General features: G+C 34.9%; 1 protein-coding gene across 4 annotated transcripts in view; it reads right to left on the reverse strand.

Annotated features, from left to right (window-relative positions):
* Positions 1-20863, reverse strand: part of LOC122212687 (probable ubiquitin carboxyl-terminal hydrolase FAF-X) — a 160413-nt gene that overhangs the window by 10407 nt on the left and 129143 nt on the right. For 3 of the 4 annotated variants that reach the window (XM_042926652.1, XM_042926654.1, XM_042926653.1), the window contains exons 31-38: positions 19575-19795; positions 14309-14499; positions 7680-7853; positions 4493-4634; positions 2656-3403; positions 2133-2256; positions 1330-1555; positions 698-827 (exon numbers count right to left, since the gene is read on the reverse strand). In XM_042926652.1, the coding sequence (XP_042782586.1) occupies positions 698-827; positions 1330-1555; positions 2133-2256; positions 2656-3403; positions 4493-4634; positions 7680-7853; positions 14309-14499; positions 19575-19795 (1956 nt within the window). The remainder of the gene's footprint in view (positions 1-697; positions 828-1329; positions 1556-2132; positions 2257-2655; positions 3404-4492; positions 4635-7679; positions 7854-14308; positions 14500-19574; positions 19796-20863) is intronic. The other variant, XM_042926655.1, reaches the window with a different exon arrangement.

The following is a 20863-nucleotide window of genomic DNA, read 5'->3' on the forward strand; positions in this document are numbered from 1 at the left end:
GTATATTTTGACAACAATGATATTGATACTGATTTCAACAGAATTTAAGTGCATAACTTATACACAGTTTTAGTGAATTGAATTGATTTTAACAAAAAACATAGGTATAAGGCCAATGTTTTTAGGTAGTGATTCTTAAAGCTGACAAATACAACCACTTTCCTTTGAAAACAGTTTTTCCTAGCTCTAGGAATTCTGATTCATATCATGTAGGATATAGCCTGTGCATCATTTTTTTAAAACCAGCATTAAGAAATAAAAACATGAACCAGACACATTTTCTGAACTACAGTCCAAGATAAGGACTGTTATTGAAAAGCTAATCAGGGGTACCTGAGTGGCTCAGTCACTTAAGCATCTGATCTCGGCTCAGGTCATGACCTCACAGTTCCTGAGTTCAAGCCCCTCATTGGACACTGCTGTGAGGACAGAGCCCGCTTTGGATCCTCTGTCCCTCTGTCTGACCCTCCCATGCTCATGTTTTCTCTCTCAAAAATACACAAACACTAAAAATAAAAAAATAAATAAAAAATACAAAAAAATACAAGAAGTCTGCAATGGATTTTAACATTTATATAAACATGGAATACTGCTTCTATTTCAGAAGGAATTAGATCTCATCATTGCATTAAAATACTTTCATCATTTAGTATTAAACATGAAATAATACATTAAATAAGTTACGAAAAGTTTTTACCTAAATTGGCATACATTACGAACAGATTGAAATATTGCTGTAAATGACGACCATGCTCTGAAACTTCCCTTCTGAGGAGATTTAATACTGCTCTTAGTAAGTGATCACTCAAACTTAAGTTATCACATGCCTATAAAAGACAAATATTTAATTAGCACCATATGGAGAAAAGGATTCTTATATATATGTTTGCATCATGGATATGTTTGTACATATGACTGCATTAAGCAGAAATATGAGAAAGGAAATTACTAAAAACAGTTGCTTTTTGAGAGGGAACAAAAAGTTAAGAACTTCATTGCAGATGCTCAACACTTTTATGCTCAACAAGCTATTTAAAACATTTAAATTTAGCAATTTATAAAATTAAACCTTCATTAAACATATTAAAACATATATAATCTGAAGACCTATTGCATAACTAGAAGTAACTGAACAGAAAAAATTTTCCTTATATTTTGAAGGTGCCCAATAATCATTACTCACTGCTGTGAAACAACTGTAATAAACTAAAAAATGCACACATGCATATATGGTATATATGTTAAACAGATGTTTAGTGATTTGATCTTGTAGGAAAGATCAAATACAAATTAATTGTATTTCATTGTTAGAAAAGAACTTTCAATTACCTGACCAGAAGGCCCAGGAGATGTAAATGATGAAGGACAAGGCCCATCTTGCAAAGAAAAATGTGCAATAAATACTATAAGTTTTGCAAATGCACCCCTCACTTCTGCACTAGGGCACTCAAGAAGGTATTCAGAGAAGCGATTTGAAACATTAAAAAGAACATTATGAGCAAACCAAAAACGCACATTTTTGCTATGACGGAGTAGAATGCACAGTGCATCGTACCTAAAACAAGAAAAATACATGAATATCAATTTTTTATTAATGTGCTTCTGTTCTGATTTCTACAGTGAACCAACAGATTTCTATGAATCAAATAAAGAAGAAAATTCGCCTTTACAATTAATGGTCATAGTTGAATTAAATGAGAACTTGTCTAGGCTTTTGCAAATCTGTTACCAAATCTATTATCAAAATCCATCATGTTCCTCATGGAGTGGTCTTATATTCTCAAAGATGCTGAAAACAGCTGCTAGATCAGTGTGTTCTCTGTAACTTTACAATTAAAAATGTAAGACCATAAACACTTAAAAACATCTTGTTTTTAAACGTAAGCCAGAATTCCATCTAGAAGATAATTTTATGATGAAACAGTAAGAGATACGATACAGGTTAACAGAAATAGGGGCCAATATATGACTAAAAGAAGGCATGTTAATTTTAATATTCTTTTCAACATTACTACCAAATCTTTATCCTGTATTTGAAATAAGATTTTTATGGCTAGGGAAAAATTAAGCAGTGCTATAAAGATTCAAACAAACTATTAACAATAATATGAGTAAAATCCAAACCCATGTACCAATCACTGGCAGGGCCACGGATGATTTTCTTGGTATGAAATCCAGTGGTAAAGAGGAATCTAGCTGCAAGCTGAATACTAATCATAGTGATTTCTTCTGCTTCAGGCAACAAGTGATCTTGTCCTTAAGAAACATACATATAATCAAATACATTTTTGTTTACATTTGTTTGAACAAATGCTCCACATTAAAAAGACTAAAAGTAATCTTTAGTGGTTACCTTAGCACTTCAACAAACCATGTTTCAAACTAATGCTTGTTCAAAAAAACACTTATAGATAAAAGCTCTTCTAATGTTTCTAGATATGATTATCAGTATTCAAAAATAGAGGGATCTTAAATATTTGACTTTAACTGGAACTAAAAATGCTGACATAGTTAAAATAAAACGAGCCTAATATTTTATGGGGAAAAAAAAAGGATACAAGAAAAATATTAAATATGTATTTATCGCTGATAAAAAATCCTGTAAGTGAAATAAAAATTACTTTACTGATAAGAACCTGAATTGCAGAAACTTACCTGGAACAGGGCTTAGATAAATACTATTACATGTAAGCAGTTTTTTCACAAACTGAAAATACTCTAAACTGTACTGCATTCGGTTATGCATAAACTGCACATTTTGTTTTCGGACACTTCTCTCAATGGCTGGTGACATAATTTGATGGGGTCTTGTGATAGTTAGCTCTGATATGTATCTTATCATCTCATCATCTTGGTCTATTGTGTCCATTCGTTCATAAAAGAGTATATAAGCATTCCACCATCTTTTCTGTCTCCTGTATGACATGTGCTTCATCATATGATCAAATACTTCTCCCATGTACTCTCCACCAAAACACTGATTTTTCATTTCTTCATCATCATCCATTTTACATTCTGTTACATCTCCATCATCAAATTTATACCAGCGATTTCTCTCACCATCTTTGCCATTTCTCTGAATGATGTAAGAATAATAATGTCCACCACTTGCTTGACCACTGTGTACAAGCACACCTACAAGTCTGTATCTTGTGCTTCCTGTTTTCTCACTTTCAGACTCCTCATTCTGTTGTATCAACTGACTCTCTGGTTTTACATTATCTCCTTCCAGCTTTGCAACACCTGGTACTGTGTAAGGTTCCATGTCCAGCTCTCGTGGAAATTCAAAATAATCATTGAATTTAATTGCACACTCTCTTTCCCAATCATAGTCAAATCGTTTCAATTGGATAGCAAGAACAGGAGGCAACTTTTTAATTAGCAAGCGCTTTACTGTATCAACCTATAAAAAATAGAATGAGACTTTATGATCTAAATTTATTTACAAATAGATGAGTAAACAGTAATGAACACAATGAATATCATTTGTTACTACTTTTTCAAAACATTTAAATCAAACCTTAAAATATGTAATTATGGTCTTATATGAAACGGAAAATTAGTGATATAGAAACCAATGGCTGTTTCCATATTTCATGTTACTTTTCTGATGTTTATTTTTATGTTAATGAACAGAATCTGGTATGAACAAACCCAAGAAACTGTGCGTATAATATCATCTAATACATATGACATTTAGATGCCACATAATGTGCTAAATGCTGCACACATAGTAATGTGTTAATTCTGTGTTCTGAAAAGGTCCTTAGTTTAAAAAGTATCTGGGGGAAAAAAGTGGCAGGATGTGTGAAAAACAAAATGCTTCAGACAAAAACTATCTGAGATCTGCAGGTAGCAGAAAATATTGTGGCTTCAGAGGCCATAATCTAAATGCGTTTTAATGTCAGAATAATACAGGTCATTAGGGAGATGACAAGGTGGAGCTCAGAAAAATATTTCCATAATATGTGTCTTCAAAAACATGTTATCATTCCATCTCATAAACTGTTTAATAGACTAAAATAAAATCAGTTGGATGGGCTGAAAAATCGAATCTGGTGTTTAAAGATGCAAGTGGTTCTGAAAATCTGATGTAACCAAATAAAATAAGCACACATATTCTTTTAAACATGTTCTTCTAAACATGAAGAGTAATCTAGAATATAAAAGGGAACAGTGTCTTTGATTATCAGCAATTCTGCTTTGAGGAATTCAACAGCAATTGTAACAGCAAAAATAAATCAACCAAATGAAAACATTTTTCCTAGTCCTGGCATTATTTTCTCTCAGTAGTTCCCCTGATAAATCTTTATTTTTATTTTTTGTTCCTGTCAAACCCTTAAGTAAATCATCTCAACTGCCTCTCTGCCATCACTGCTACAAAATAGAGACAGGAGAGACGTAAATTTTGAGGTTTAATAGAAGCAACTCTGACATCTTCCAGTTCTGCTAAATGTTAATTCCTGATTTGAAACTATTATACAATACATACCTTTTTATCACATTTTTCACATCGATAAGCATTTGCACCTTCCAATAAATCTCCTTTGATATACTGTTCCAAAGAATCAAGAAGGTTTTGGTGATTTCTAATATCTACATTCAGAGTTGTAAAAGATTCTTCACACTCGTACCTAAAGATATTATTTTAAGAGACAAAAGAATTTATTCCTTAGGTTTCTAATAACTTTTAGTTGTACACTTGATACAAAATACATTTCAACTATGTATTATATAATGTCAGATACATTAGCCATAGTTGTTAGTAAGTTTCCAGTTACCACTTACTTTTCTGTAGGCAATACAGATTTTTTAAAAAAAATTTTTAATTTTGTAGGTAATCTCTATACCCAGTACAGGCCTCAAATTCATGACCCCAAGATCAAGAGTCTTCCACTCTACTGAGTCAGCCAGGCAACACTGTATTAAATTCTTTTTTAGGGGCGCCTGGGTGGCTCAGTCGGTTAAGCGTCCGACTTCGGCTCAGGCCACGATCTCACGATGCGTTGAGTTCAAGCCCCGCGTCAGGCTCTGGGCTGATGGCTCAGAGCGTGGAGCCTGACGTGGGGCTCGAACTCACGCACCGTGAGATCGTGACCTGAGCCGAAGTCGGACGCTTAACCGACCAAGCCACCCAGGCGCCCCATGTATTAAATTCTTTATACATACCATTGCTTCACCTTCTTGAAACCTGTCAGAGAGGCGTATCTATTCCTATTTCACAGATAAGGAAACTGGAGTGGGATGGGAGGCGGGGGTGTCAAAGAGAGTAAGGTGTCAAGTAGATTAATTTGGTGCACTTTACTAGGCAGAAGGGTGACTTGAAGTCAGGGCTTTTCTAACCTCACTGGTTAAGTTCCTTATAGTCTCTCATACTGCTTAGTACTTGTGCTCTTCAAGTAGTAATTTATGGCAATGGGAAAGGTAACGGGAAAGATTCAATAAGGCTAATCATGAACGAAAATTTTAAATGTTCCTCCACTTCTCTGATAATAACATTTAATATTTACAGCACTGAGATATCAGGTTCTAACAGAATTTGTAAGTTCAAACATCCAACACACTTGTTACCTTGGATGTTCTGTTCTACAAAGTCATAGAAATCAGTAGAGAACAAGTAATGCCTCTTAACTATAGAGGGTTAATCCCCTATTGAGGGTTTCTGGAGGGGAGTGGTTGGGGAGATGGCCTAAATGGGCAATGGGTATTAAGGAGGCACTTGTGACTACCACTTAAGTGTTGTATGTAAGTGATAAATCACTGAGTTCTACTTCTGAAACAATATTGATTTATATGTTGGCTAACTAAAATTTAAATTCAAAAAAAAAAAAAAAAAGTAATAGGGAATGGAATCAGCATGCCACATGATTTTCCATAAAAGCAACTTGCAGGAATACCTGATGACACACACTAAATAAACTCAGGAAGTGGTAGTTTGAGAATACATTCTCAACCATTACATTTACTCATCCAACAGATACATTAAGGGTGCCTCATGTATTAAAGCACAAGGGGATATTATGTTTTAGACACAGTCCTTCAGATTTAGAAGCCTGTAACTTAAAAAGAGAAAACAAGTGTACAAGTATCTATGAATGACTCATTACTACTGTAATAGAAACTGCACACAAGGAGAAAAAAAAAAACTTTTAGAGAATAAATGGAATTGAGTGTTTCTGCAAAAAAACAGGACTCTCTAAGAAACCAGTGCTCTGTAATATTGAAAAGAGCTGGAACTCTAGCATGAAACCCCCTAATTTATCTAGTGATAGTAACATTAGTTTTAGTTGGAATTAGTTTCAAATTTACTTAATTTGCACTTTACTTTTACTTAGTAAAGCAATAATTTACAACTAAGTTTGAGAACTGATTAAAAAAAAAACACTGAGGACTGCTGGATACTTATTGCCCATCTGATGTAAAATATCTTTCATAAGAATGAAACATTGGCTAAACCAGGTGAATAAACGTCTTGCTCCCCACCAACCTTTTTCCAAAAGAATGGCACTAGGACATGATAAAAATTTCTCAGTTATGTAATATTATCTTTCTCCAAACATTTCCCTATGTTAAAAAGAATCTGCTTTACCTACTATACGCAGCTAATGTTTATAGAGTAACAAAATGGCATATAGTTTGTAGAATAATAGACTACAGAAAAACACTCTTATTGTGATTATTTTGGTGAGAAAGGATTTGAAATCAACACTTATAAAAACAGCAGTTAAGCCCCAAACTAAAGCTTATACACCACAGACACAAATGCATATCCATCAGTGAACTTTCTGAAATATTAATGCTAACCAAGGGTCACTGCTTATTTCCATTAGAAACTCTTCATAAATCAATTTCTTTTTAAAATTAATTTTTAAAAACATAATCTTGGCCCTGTATCTGGGTTTAAAACCATAACCCTAGGGGTGTCTGGGTGGCTCAGTCAGTTCAGTGTCTAACTCTGGCTGAGGTCATGATCTCATGGTTTGTGTATTTGAGCCTCACATTGGGCTGTCTCCTCCTCTCTCTCTGCCCAGTCCTGCTCTTGAGTGGTCTCTCAAACACACAAACACACAATACCAAAATCAAGAGTCACATGCTCTACTGACTAAGCCAGCCAGGTGCCCCAAATCAATTTCTTTTTAACTCCCAAACAAAATAATGCCTTGTGAAATGTTGCTTAATGGTTTGATGTGCAAACATAATGAACCTATCTCAAGAATGACAAGGATCAATGGTAATTTAACAGTTAGCTTTTATATTTGTACAGGAAATAATGCCCCACACCTGCCAGTTACCTTCTAAGTTTACTATATTTAAGATATTTCAATTTTAATTTTGATGATGACATAAATCTCTAAGTGTAGATGTAGGGAAAATGACATAACAAAAGATACAAAAATGTAAGAGAAAGTAGTGAGATATTCAATAGGATAAAAAGTGAAAAGACAAACACTTGGTTATAATATAGAATTGTAACTCATTCACAATCCTAGGCATTTAGTAGTATTTGGTACATTGTGCTTTCCTACATAAGCAAAAGTAAAAATTTCATTTATACTATTAAAAAAGAAAAGAAAAAAAGGACTAATGCAAAGCAGATACTAAAAACCTTAATTAATTGTGCTCATTTTGGCAGCACATATTCTAAAATTAGAACAATAAAAATCTTAATTACCACTTACCTATGGGGGCAGCCTTGACAAATCTTCTGATCAGCAAAGGAACCTCCCAAGACTTGACTTAGCATAGCTGGATGTCCTAAAGCTTTTAAAGCTTCATCTAAACTATCCACTAAAGAATTAAAAAACTCTAAGGCATCATGTTGTTCACGTAAATTAACCGGTTCACCCCAAAGTCTGAGGAAAAAACAGAATAAACTTAAGTACTATATTATATATCCCCAGAATATCCATATTTTATTTTTCATAACCACAAGAAAAATGTCAGAAATTTAAGTTGAGCCTTAGACAGGAAGTGGAAATAAAGAAATAAACACTATCTCTTGAGTGGCAATGATTACTGAAAGTGAAGCTTACAGTAATAATTATGCTTCATGAAAGGATTATCATGAAACTATGGGTAGCAGGCTTTGAGAATCATGTCCTTTTTATAAAACACTGTATTTGGGCATTCTGAATTCAAGTAAAGGTACCATTAACATGAAAATGACAACTCCAGGGTTGTCACAATTACTAGATTGGCATTTAATTCTGCTTAAATCTTACATGCTATCTTGTAAAGTCCATAGACATTTATTATTAACTAAAGGGATTTTTTTTTTCCAAATGAAAACAGAGAAGAGTTAATATTCTAGAATTAATGTATTCCCAGTAATCCCAATGAATTTAAAATTTAGGCAAGGAATGACTTGCTGGCTCAATCAACAAATTGACATCAACAGATACAATCAAAAGATAATATAAAATAAAACACAATTTAGGCAACCAATCCTGAGAAAAATACCAATAGTGTGAACAACAACAACAAAAAAAAATGACAACTATTTGCTGCTAACACCCATTTCATCTTGGATGGTATTAATACTTTTTAACAGTAATAGAAAAATATATGTTAAGAGGATAAAATATATTCATTTGACCAAAACATGGTAAAATATTAACTTTGCTAAGGAAGTTTATTGTGTTTCATTTGTGTGTGGTGTACTTTTGTAACTTAAAAACTAGGTATTTTTTATTTTTAGATGCTTATTTTTAAAAATTAATTTGGGGGGTGCTTGGGTGGTTAAGCACCTGACTACAGCTTGGATCATGATCTCACAGTTTGTGGATTTGCCCCACGTCGGGCTCTGTGTGGAGAGCTCAGAAGCCTGGAGCCTGCTTCAGATTCTGTATCTCCCTCTTTCTGCCCCTCCCTAGCTTGCACGGTCTCTCTCTCAAAAATAAACATTAAAAAAAAAATTAAATTTACATACATTAACATTCAATCTTTTTGGAGCACAGTAATGACTACCACAATCAAGATACCAACAATACTTCAGTCTTTACCCACCGAAATCTGCTAAAGCTACTGTTAGTAGTCAAACTCTGCCATAGCCTTAATTTCTTAAAACCAACTTTTTTTAGTTTTACAGTATTTGAAGTACTGTTCTCCAAAGTTACTTGGATTTGTTCTTTCAACTTTTCTTATATTAAGTGATTGGATCATTTTGAGACAACTGTAGAATCACAGAGTTCTAAGAAATAACACGAAATATGCCATCTATGCCTATAGAATGTCACAATCAGGATATGGATAGTAGTACAAACTCCAATTCTACTAAGATTTCTCTAGGCGTACTTCTACTCATATCTCTGTGGTATTTAACTATATGCAAAACAAAACAAAACAAAACATTTAAAGATTTGATTTTTGAATCGATCTCTCCATATGTGTGGCTTCAACTCATGAATCTGAGACCAAGAGTTGCATGCTCTACTGGCTGTGCCAGCCAGGTGCTCCAAGCTATATGCAACAACAACAAAATTTAAAAGGAAAAAAAGGGGCGCCTGGGTGGCGCAGTCGGTTAAGCGTCCGACTTCAGCCAGGTCACGATCTCGCGGTCCGTGAGTTCGAGCCCCGCGTCAGGCTCTGGGCTGATGGCTCGGAGCCTGGAGCCTGTTTCCGGTTCTGTGTCTCCCTCTCTCTCTGCCCCTCCCCCGTTCATGCTCTGTTTCTCTCTGTCCCAAAAATAAATTAAAAAAAAAAAAAAAAAAAAAAAAAAAAAAGGAAAAAAAAATTTGTTTATTTTTGACAGAGAGCAAGCGGGAATGGGCAGAGAGAAGGAAACACAGAATCTGAAACAGGCTCCAGGTTCTAAGCTGTCAGCACAGAGCTCAACACGTGGCTTGAACTCAGGAACTGTGAGATGACCTGAGCCAAAGTTGGATGCTTACTTAGCCCACTGAGCCACCCAGGTGCCCCACAAAAAATTCTTAGATGTTTATCCATTTGTATTTGTGATAGAGCATGTTATCACGTGCGAAAGCAGGGGGAGGAGCAGAGAGAGGGGGACAGAGGATCTGAAGCGGGCTGTGCTGACAGATGTGGGGGCTTGAACTCCCTAGTAATGAGACCATGACCTGAGTTGAAATTGAACACTTAAACTACTGAGCTGCCCATGCGCATCAGTAAGCAATTTTTTACTTCCCTGTGTATCTGTTGTGTCCACCCTATGGTCAAAATGCAGAACAGTCATCACGATCTCTGAAGCACTAATTTACAATCACACCAATCTATCTGCCACTGATTCCTAATGTCTGGCAAACAGTAATATGTTTTTATTTCTAAAACTTTGTCATTTCAAGTATTTTATGTGAAGGGGCACCTAGATGGCTCAGTTGGTTAAGTGTCCGACTCTTGCTTGGTTTTGGCTCAAGTTATGATCTCACAGTTCGTGAGTTCGAGCCCCATGTCAGTCCCTGTGTTGGGCTCTGCATTGACAGCGCAGTCTGCTGGTAATTTCTCTCTCCTCTCTGCCCCTGTTTTGCTCCATCTCTCCAAATAAATAAACTTAAAAAAATTTTTTATATGAAGAAAATTATATAGTGTGTACATCTTTTTCACTCAGCATAATACTGAGATTCACCCAAGTTGTTGAAGGTACTAATAGTTCATTGCTTTCTGGTACCTAATATGGATGTACCAATTCATTAAACTTACTGAGTTCTGGAAGAAAGCTTGTTTTTTCCCCCCAGTTTATGGCTATTTAAAGCTGCTTCGAATTACTGTGTACAAGTTTGGTGTCAACCTAAGTTTTCTTTTCTCTGGGAAAATTGTGCATGACTGCAACTCCTGGATATATAAGAAACGCCAAACCACTTTTCAGAATAACTGTATTATTTTACGTTCACAGCAGCAATAGGTGACCCTATTTCTTGGCATCCTAGCCAGTAGCTGATGTTTCCAGTAACTGTAATTTTATCAATATATATGTGTACTGGTATCTCATGTACTGTCATCTCTTTACTTTTAAAAGTATTATTGATTTATTTTGGGAGAGAATGAATGGGACCAAGGGAGTGGCAGAGACAGAGATGAGAGAGAATTCAAGCAGGCTCTGTACTCTTAGTGCAGAGGGGCTCAACCTCACAAACCTAGAGATTGTGACCTGAGCCGAAATCAAAGAGTCAGACGCTTAGCTGACTGAGCAACCCAGGTGCCCCACATCTCTTTACTTTCAACCCACAGCATTAAATTTAAATTTGCATATACAGGATGTATATAATTGGAGTTCTGATCTGACAAGTTACAGCTTTTAACTGGATCAATTTCATTTTATATTACTACTAATATAACTGAATTTAAGCATAGAATTCTATTATTTTATTGTTTGTATATCAGTTTTTTCTTCCTTATCCTTTTGAGCATGACTTAGTTATGTAATTCTACTTCAATGAATATACTGGTTGTTTCAAACTTCTCTTTATTTGAGAATGTACTTATCACCCCTTCACTACCGAAGAATATTTTCCCTGGATATAGAATGTTAGGCTATTTTTCCTACTAGTGTCATACCAAGATATCACTGCAAAACCCAATGTACTAAAGCTTTCTGCCTTTGCTTTCTTCTATAAAAGTTTTATATTTTATAGTTTTATTTGGTACGTTTAGGTATTTCATCCATTTGGGGTCAATATTAGTACATATGATGTAAGGTAAAGGTCAAATGGTAAAAAAAAAAAAAAATGCTTGTTTCTTTTCTATTAAAAAAACTTAAAAAAAAATTCTTGTTTAGTTTTGAGAGAGGGGCAGAGAGAGAGAGACACAGATTCCAAAGCAGGCTCCAGGTTCTGTGCTGTCAGCACAGAGCCCAACATGAGCTCAAACTTGTGAACTAGGAGATCATGATCTGAGCCAAAGTCTGACACTTAACCAAAGAGCCACCCAGGTGTCCCAAAAACTTCATTCTAAGATCAGGAGTGAGTCAGGGATGCCTATTTCTTCACTTCTATCAACACAGCACTGGCAGGTCTACCAAAAGACCACACACACACACACACACACACACACACACACACACACACACACACACACACACACACCTTTTAGCATTCAGCAAAAATATAGCCAAGTTGCAGGATATAAAAATCAACATGTAAAACCCAGTATGGGGGTTACTAATTAATGCATATGGAGTTTCAATTTAGAAGGTAAAGAGTTCTGGATTTCAGTGATAGTGCACCAAAATATAAATGTGCTCAATGCCATTGCACTGTAAACCTAAAAGCATTTATTTAATTTATTAAAAAAAATTTTTTTTTCAACATTTACTTATTTTTGAGACAGAGAGACAGAGCATGAACAGGGGAGGGTCAGAGAGAGAGGGAGACACAGAATCCGAAACTGGCTGCAGGCTCTGAGTGGTCAGCACAGAGCCCGACGTGGGGCTCAAACTCATGGGCCGTGAGATCATGACCTGAGCCAAAGTCCCCAAGTCGGACACTTAACTGCCCCAAACCTAAAAGCATTTAAAATGGGAAGCTTTTAAGCTATATGTAACATATATTGTTCTACAATAAAAAAATAATACATTAAAATAGAAACCGAAAAAGAAAAAATACCTAAATGAACCTTCAGCAAAATTTACAAGTTTTGTATATCAAAGGATACTACCAAATGAATGGAGAGCAAATCCACACAATGGAAGAAAATAGGTGTACATCATCTATAAGGGCCTAGTATGATGAATATACAAAGAACTGTTACAACACAACTACAAAAAGACAATAGAGAAAGTACTTGAATAGACACTTTCTTTTTTTTTTTTTTTTTTTTAAACGTTTTATTTATTTTTGAGAGAGAGGGAGAGACAGAGCATGAACAGGGGAGGGTCAGAGAGAGGGAGACACAGAATCTGAAACAGGCTCCAGGCTCTGAGGTGTCAGCACAGAGCCTGACGCGGGGCTCGAACTCACGGACCGCGAGATCAAGACCTGAGCCGAAGTCGGCCGCTTAACCGACTGAGCCACCCAGGCGCCCCTGACACTTTCTTAAAAACAAAACAAATGGCCAAGAAACATATGAATCCATATTCAACACTACTACTCATTAGTGTAATGCAAATTAAAAGCACAATGAAATGTCACCTCAAACCAACTCAGAAGGTTGTGACAAATACAAAAAAAAAAAAAGAAAAAGAAAAAATGAAAAATAAAACACTGGATGTTGAAAAACACACTTTGCTGGTGGCAAAGTAAAATGATAGAGGAAGTGAAACAGTTTGAGGGGTTCCTGACACTTAAAACAATTACCATGTGAGCCAGCAACTACATTCCTACCATGTATACCAAGAGAATTGAAAACATAAGCCTACACAAAAACTTATACAACATGAATGCTGACAGAAGTACTACTGAAACAGCCAAAGGAAGGAAATTACTGAAATGGCCATCAATTTATGAACAGAAAACCAAAATGTGGAATATCCATACAATGGGATACTGCATATTCCAATACACACTTTGTGATGAAAGAAGCTAGATGAAAATGCCATATTCATACGGCAAGAACACTGGCTTTTTGTGCTGCCTGTGTTGGAAGAAAGGAAAACTAGGGAATAAGTATTTAACATTGCTTTTTGGTCATGAAAAATTTGTGGAACTAGGTAGTGTAATGATGGCACAAACATTTTGAATGCACTAAGCTGCCAAGGAACTGTATACATTTTTAAATAGTTACAATGGTTAATTTCATGTTATGTCAACTTTACCAAAAAGAAAAAAAACACAACAAACACAGCATATTATGTATCTAGAACATAAGTAATACAAAAGTGCAGACAAACTGTAAGTTTGTCTATTAAAAGAAGAAAACTATGAAGAGAAAAACATAAATATATTCAAGTACAAATATATTACAATTTAGTACATTTAAATTCAAACACACCATAAATTCAGGGTCAAAACTAAACCTGTCTATAAATCTTGCTGTATATGAAGAAATACATACATGCACATAAGATACATTATACATGAGTACAAATAACTGAGCGAAAGATTTTAAGATAAAAGGTCAAAGTATAGGATACTATGGTAATTTGGAAAAACAAGTATGACTAGACTACTGACAAAAGTCTTGAGTCAGACACATGATGGGAAAACATAAGTACTGAAAATAACTAGAGATAAGACAAAGGTATTCGCAAGTGACAGAACTGAAAGAATAAAGGCGTTAATCAGAAGGAAGCATTATATATATATGTATATGCATATATATATATATATATATACACACACACACATAATAAGACATTCTAACATTTTAATTTAAAGTTAGTATACTGATTCAAAATTATCCCCTATTGATGATTTACCTGAACTGTTTCCAAAATCCTCTGGGCACATAGTACTGTAGTCGAGAAGCAGCTAAATGACCAAAGATGACTTGAAGGTGCCTTAAAACAGCAATATTGTACTCCTTCCTATCTTCTGCCTTACTTAAAGGTGGTTTGTCTTCAAACTGATGAGGATATCCAAATACATCATCTCGGGGATCAACATTACTCTGGAGACAAATAAAACAAAACCCCCCCAAAACAAAACAAAAAGATCACTGATGATCTAATCTAACTTTAGAAGTAAAGTAAGTTGAGACAAATAAAAATAGTGAATGAATAATTTGCATTATTTTACACTTCATGTTTCCAAAGCACACAACTTTTAGTTTATTAATATTAGTGCTTATTCCCATAATTTCACAGATGAATTATCATATAAAAATCAAAAAGGAATAATCCTGAACATCCACTGGAGGTGGTATAATATAAGAAACAAAGATTTAATTTAGTATCCTACACTGGAGACAAAGGAGTACTTTGTTATAAATAACTTTGTGAAATGAGTTATTTAACCTTCCCAGGATTCAATTTTTCCTCCAGAGATTAACACATTCTTTATAAATTACATGAAATAATTTATGTGACATGATCAGGATTATTAATATACACAGTTAAGACTACCTTTGGTAGAAACAGCAGCATAAACAGAACATCTAAAGGTCTTAATTATGCTACAAAAGCAAAACTTAGTTGTTTATTACAGAGTACTGAATACCCATTTTATATTGTTTCCTCTGTGTCAGAGGGTTATGATAGAAGTAAACAACATCCAGTTCCTGCCCCTCAGAAGTTCGCTATCTAGGAAAGCATACTGGTAAACAGGCAGACAACCACACTGTACTGCTGAAACAACATAAAGCACAGGGTTATCAAACAGTAAAAACAAATTTGGTATTTTCTCAGTATTATTTTTTTCTTGCTAGTATGTTTAGCCATCTCTATGTTTAATTCAACATCTTAGCAGTAACATGAGCTGCAGAACAAAGATTTAAATTCTAATTTTCTTTCAAACACTGGTTCTTAACCAGGTATTGGTGTCAGCACCTCATATGGGGGCTTAAAAAAAACAAACGGTAAAAAGGAAAAAAAACTAAACAAATTCAGACACTATGCCTGGGGAGTGTTTTACTGGATATAAGAAGAGTAGGCAGGTATATGTTTTGGAATCTCCACAACCACTAGACTGCTAAACTAGTTTTGGTCAGTGAAGGAAAGAAGTGTAGGAATAAGGATGACCCATCCACTTACTATAAATAGAATATTTTCTATCTTCTCTACTAATTCCTATGAAACTTGTAGAAAGGAAAAAGTAAAAGAAAAATAAACATTTTTGATATAAAAAACTAAAGTTAAGTTCTCCATGTTAATGTATAAAAAACTACATTCCGGGGCGCCTGGGTGGCTCAGTAGGTTGAACATCTGGCTTCGGCTCAGGTCATGATCTCACGGTTGGTGAGTTCGAGCCCCATGTCGAGCTCCACGTCGGGCCCTGTGCTGACAGCTCAGAGCCTGGAGCCTGCTGTGGATTCTGTGTCTCTCTCTCTGCCCCTCCCCTGCTCATGCTCTTCCCTATCTTTCGAAAGTAAATAAACATTAAAAAAAAAAACAAAAAATTAAAAAAAAAAAAACAAAAAAAACTACATCCCAGTTTTATTTACTCTGATCTGCCACTAAAACTTTTCTATCTATACACTGAATACTCTCGATAGCATGATAATGTATCACTGTTTAATAATATTATTAACAGGACCATATGGTGTTATTTAAAGTAGCAAACAAGTTTGATTTTGTACCAGAAAAAGCAATAAAGTGAGAAAAACTTTATTAAGAGTCTCCTAAAAATACACACAGATGGTAAAACTGATCATATAAAAGGAACACTAAATAAAACAATATACTATCAAAGGTTAAAAATATCAAAATACAAATTATTTTAAAATAAAGATACTTGTCACTTTACAACACCAAATTTTACTTAACACACGGCACAAACATCCTGCTTTAAAAAAAACACAGAACTTGCAATAGACATTATCCCTAGTTTCAGCAATCAGACAACAAAATGAAATAAAAGGCATCCAAATCAGCAACAAAGAAATCAAACTTCTACTCTTTGAGGAGAACATGATTCTATATATGGAAAACCTGAAAGACTCCACCAAAAAACTGCCAGAACTGATAGATGAATTCAGCAAAAGTTGTAGGATATAAAATTAATATACAGAACTCAACTGCCTTTCTATACAACAATAATAAAGCAGTAGAAAGAGAAATTAAGGAATCAATTTCACTTACAACTGCATTTACAATACCTAGGAATAAACCTAAACAAAGAGGTAAAAGAGCTGTATGCTAAAAACTATAGAAAGCTTATAAATAAATTGAAGATAAAAAGTAATGTAAAAACATTTCATACTCCCGTACTGGAAGAACAAATACTGTTAACATGTCGATACTGCCCAAAGCGATCTACATATTCAATGTGATCCCTATCAAAATGACAACAGCATTCTTCACAGAGCTAGAACAATCCTAAAGTTTGAATGGAAACAGCAAAGATTCCAAAGAGCCAAAGTAATGCTGAAAAAGCAAACCGAATTGGAGGTATCACACTTCTGGACTTCAAGCTGTATCACAAAGTTGAAATCATCAAGACAGTATGGTACTGGCATAAAAACAGACACAATGATCATGGAACAGAATAGTGAAGTCAGAAATGGACCCATAAACGTATGGGTAAACTAATCTTTGACAATGCAGGAAAGAATATCCAATGGAAAAAACAGTCTCTTCTGCAAATGGTGCTGGGAAAACTGGACAGCAATATGTAAGAGAATGAAACTAAACACTTTCTTATACCATATACACAAAAATAAATGAAGAAATAGCTGAAAGACCTAAATATAAGACAGGAAACTATAAAAATCCCAGAAGGGAAAACTGACATCAACCTCTTTGACTTTGGTCACAGCAATTTTTTAATAGACATGTCTCCCAAGGGAAGGGAAATAAATGCAAAAATGAACAAACTGGACCCTATCTAGATAAAAAGCTTCTGCACAGCAAAGGAAACAATCAGCAAAACTAAAAGGCAACCAATGGGATAAGTAGAAGATATCTGCAAATGACATATTTATTGGATAAAGGATTAGTATCCAAAATCTAAAGCACTTTTGAAATTCAACACCCAAAAAACAAATAATCCGGTGAGGAAATAGGCAAAAGACATGAACAGACACTTTTGAAAGGAGATATCCAGATGGCAAACAGACACATGAAAAGATCCTCAACATCACTTATCATCAGGGCAACACAAATCAAAACACGATGAGATACTACCTCTTAGCAAGTCAGAATGCCTAAAATTAACTGAAGAATTGACAGATGTTGGAAAAGATGTGGACAAAGAGAAACCTTGTGCACTTTTGGTGGGAATGCAAAGTGGCTGCAGCCACTCTGGGGAACGTTATGGAGGTTTCTCAAAAAATTAAAAATAGAACTACCCTATGAAGCAGCAATTGCATACAAGGTATTTATCCAAAGTATACAGGTGTGTTGTTTCGAGGGGCATAAGCACCCCAGTATTTAGCAGCACTACTGAATGTATAGCAGCACTACTGAAAATAGCCAAACTATGGAAAGAGCCAATGTCCATCGAATGACAAATTGATAAAGAAGATACACACAATGGAATATTACTCAGCAATCAAAAAGAAAGAAATCTTGCCATTTTCAACAATGTAGGTGGAACTGGAGTGTTTTACATTGATTGAAATAAATCAAAGGCAAATATCATATGATTTCACTCCTATGTGGAATTTAAGAAACAAAACAGATGAACATAGAGGGGAAGGCAGGAAATACAAGATAAAAACAGAGAGGGTGGTAAACCATAAGAGACTCTTAAATATAGAGAACAAACTGAGGGTTGTGGGAGGGAAGTTGCATGGTGGGGAGGACTAAATGGGTGATGGGCATTAAGGGAGTATTTGTTGGGATGGGACTGGGTGCTAAATTAAAGTAATGAATCACTAAATTCTACTGCTGAAACCATTACTACACTGATGTAAACTTACATGGATTTAAATAAGATTCAAAACAAAACAAAACAAAACAAAAACAATATAAAAACCAACTGGATTTGACGTGGAACTCTACTCAACAATAGCATGTACCTTCTTTTGAGGTGCACAAGACACATTTTCCACAAAAAAACGTTTGTTAGGACACACATTAAGTCAACAGATTTTAAAGAGATAATATATTGTACAAAATATCTCCTCCAAACACAGTGGGATGAAGTTAAAAAGAAATGATCTATCAAGCTATAAGACATAGAGGAAACTTAAATGCATACTGCTAAGTGAAAGGAAGGCAGTCTGAAAAGATTACACATTGCAGGATTCCAAGTATGTAACATTCTGAAAAGGCAAACTGAGGAACAGAAATATCAGTGGTTTCCAGGGGTTGGAAGAGAGGGACAAACAGGCGGAAAGGAGGGGATTTTTATGCCAAGAAACTATTCTGTACGATACTTTAATGATGACCACATAACATTATTCCTTTGTAAAAACTCTTACAACATACAACACAAAGAGTGATCCCTAATGTAAACTATGGACTTTAGTAAATAAATGCGAAAATATTGACTCATCAGCTGTAACAGAAATATGAAACTAATGCAAAGATACTTATAATGGGGAAACTGAGAGGTGCAGAGGTATGAAAAAAAATCTCTGTATTTTCTGGGAAATTTTTCTGTAAACCTAAAACTGCTCTAAAAGAAACTCCACCGGGCACCTGGGTGGCTTAGTTGGTTAAATGTTCAACATCAGCCCACGTCATGATATCCTGGGTACCTGTCTCCCTCTCTCTCTGCTCCTCTTCTGCTTGTTCCCCCTCTCAGAAATAAGTAAACATTAACAAAAATTAAAAGCAAAAAAAACCAAAACCAAAAACAAAAAAACCCTATTAAAAAAGAGAAAATTTCAACTTCACTTTTAAGTCTGTTAGATGATAAGCACTAGGGTAAGCCACGGAGAGTAGCTCAGAGGTCTTTGTCCTACCACCAAAAGTGTAATCAAAAAGATTCTACAAGTACAATATTCTCAGAAACAAAAAACGAGAACAACAAAAAAACACTACAAACAACAACAACCACCACCACAACCACCACCACAACAGTATATCTGCTAATCAAGACTTTGTTACTTAGGGATAATACAGTATAATTAAAATTTACCTCATTGTCCTGCTTCTCATCACCAAAGATATCATCATCTACATCACTACCTGTGCCTTCAACAGCAAGAATACTGTTCCTAATGGAAGGTATCATGTAGAGCTGCTGGATCACAGAGTTCATGTAACAAGTGGCACCAGCGTTTTTAAGTCCCACAAATCCTTTTGATGGGCGGGGTCCAACAGGTGGTAGATATTCCCACTCAGTAAGTGCTTCACAAGCTGAGAGAAAAAAAGATTCTCATAACATGAAAATAATGACTCTGTTCATTGACAGCTGTGTTATGCTGATAAATTAACATTGGTAACAATTCTATCACTACTACAAGCCATTTTAAAGAGTACTCCAAATTGTTACTTCACTAATGTGTGTGCCACTACACAGATCCATTCTAAGAAGTACTGAGTCTGTATTTTATTGATGTTGTTTCTAGGACCATGAGTAAAGACAGCCTACAGTTTCATCTTGAGGAATTAATAAGACAGTATATTTGAAAGGTCTGTCAGAACTGTAAATCACTTTACATTATTCACTACTTTCCAAAAACAAAAAAAATCCTGAACATTAATCATTATCTGGGTGATAGATTAGAGTATATTAAACTGCAAATTATATAGAATAAATAAATAGAATAAATAGAATTAGATGGATCTTGATGTGCTGTTAGATATATTATTAAATGTAAAACCAAACAACAGAAAGTGAAGAACAATGTGTGAAGTATATCCCAATTTGTGTTAGAAAGGAAAAATGTAAACACATACACAAAGAAAGTTAGCACTTCCAGTGTTAAGTTGTGGTCTTTTTTTTTTTTTTTTTTTTTTAATGTTTACTTATTTATTTTGAGAGGGGGTGGGAGAGAAGCAGAGACAGAAGGACAGACAGAATCCCAAGCAGGATCTTCACTGTCATTGCAGAGCCCAGGGCTCACAAATTGTGAGATCATGACCTGAACTGAAACCAAGAGTTAGACACTTAACTGACTGAGCCATCCAGGCGTCCCATGGTAAGTCTTTTATATGTGAATGAAATAACCAGAAGTTTCATAAGCTAAATTTAGAAAAACAAACCTAAGTTTCCAAACATTTCTCTATATAGATTCCACAGTACAAAAAGTTTAGCTAAAAACTCTGCAATGTGACTGAAAACTTTCTTACACTCAGCAAGGCCAAGATAGTCTCAGATGCAAATAAATAAATAAATAAATCAGTGAAGACATTCTTGAAGTATGTTGTGTTCGCAAATCCATGGTTTGCTCTTAAATTAGATACTATGTTATTATTTGTTAT

This window comes from Panthera leo, chromosome Y (assembly GCF_018350215.1).
Source record: "Panthera leo isolate Ple1 chromosome Y, P.leo_Ple1_pat1.1, whole genome shotgun sequence".
In the NCBI taxonomy this organism is placed as follows: domain Eukaryota; kingdom Metazoa; phylum Chordata; class Mammalia; order Carnivora; family Felidae; genus Panthera; species Panthera leo.